This window comes from Sinocyclocheilus anshuiensis, unplaced genomic scaffold (assembly GCF_001515605.1).
Source record: "Sinocyclocheilus anshuiensis isolate Anshui unplaced genomic scaffold, SAMN03320099.WGS_v1.1 scaffold1680, whole genome shotgun sequence".
Lineage (NCBI taxonomy): Eukaryota > Metazoa > Chordata > Actinopteri > Cypriniformes > Cyprinidae > Sinocyclocheilus > Sinocyclocheilus anshuiensis.
Window position 1 is genome coordinate 206,838 of NW_015558569.1, and position 1,154 is coordinate 207,991.

A 1,154-nucleotide genomic window follows, 5' to 3' on the forward strand; every position below is an offset into this window, starting at 1 on the left:
TGTGTGTGTGTGTGTGTGTGTGTTTGTCTGTGTGTTTGTATGTGTGTCTGGTCAGGCTCAGACAGACAGTCGTAGCCACACACACTCTCTGTCGTGTTCGTCTGAGTGAACCGCAGACAGGACCTTATAAAGTTCCTCTTCTCCCTCTGTCCTGTTTGTGTCTTGGCTGTTGCGTTTGACCCATTACCCATGATGCACTGGACCTGCTCTCATTCACACTGATTGTGTGTTTGTGTTCCAGGGAGGAAGAGGACTCACTGTGCAATTCCTGTGTCCACTGCTGTTATCAAACAGATCCTGAGCAGAGCAGCAGCAGAACAGAACCAGAACCAGCAGGATGTTCTAGAGCACTTTTACGGAGAGAAGACATCCAACGGTCCGGCGTGGCCCTACAGCAGCCGACAGACGGACAGGTGTGTCATGTGATGCGTGCACTCCTGCATTAAGGTCCATTCACACTAATAACTATAACCATAAAGTTTTAGTAATAGTGTTCACACCACAACTATAACAATAACAAAGAGGAACGGTATCGCTGGAATCACTTTCAGAGCGGTGAGATAAACTGATGTCTGCAGCTGCTCAGCACGTGTGTGTGTGTGTGTATTGTGTGTGTGTGTGTGTGTGTGCGCAGGTGTGCGGTGGAGGTGTGTGTGTGTGTGTGTGTGTTCCAGATCGGCATCTATTGGCCGCACACTAACACGGTGCACAAGTCTCCTGCCGTGCGATTGGTCCGTGAGGTGTCGTCACCGCTGTGGCCGGAGGGGGGCGGAGCAGACGTCCTGCTGCTGGATGAGGAGGGATACATACACACGGACATCACACTTGGAACTCAGCCGGGAAAACTCAAGGTGTGTGTGTGTGTGTGTGTGTGTGTGTGTTTTTTATAATTACGGTGATCTGTGTCTGCATGGGTGAGATTAATCTGGAATCAGTGACTAAAGTCTATCTCTCTTTCAGCTTTGTCAGTTTTGTGTGTTGTCTTCAGTGAAATACGGGATTCAGGTTTTGCAGATTGAGGATAAAACCGTCCTGGTGAACAACACGACAAACACTATCAAGTGTAGAGCTGTGATGTCACAACACACAACCACACCTGAGCAGGTACAACACACACAAACACACACACACACACACACATACACAAACACACA

At 48.8% G+C, this 1,154-nt stretch overlaps 1 protein-coding gene across 1 annotated transcript in view; it reads left to right on the forward strand.

Annotated features, from left to right (window-relative positions):
• The first annotated feature begins 910 nt into the window (after positions 1–910).
• Positions 911–1,154, forward strand: part of LOC107679547 (vacuolar protein sorting-associated protein 13B-like) — a 19,307-nt gene continuing 19,063 nt past the window's right edge. The window contains exons 1-2 of the mRNA XM_016475122.1: positions 911–914; positions 989–1,104. Coding sequence (XP_016330608.1) covers positions 911–914; positions 989–1,104 — 120 coding nt within the window. The remainder of the gene's footprint in view (positions 915–988; positions 1,105–1,154) is intronic.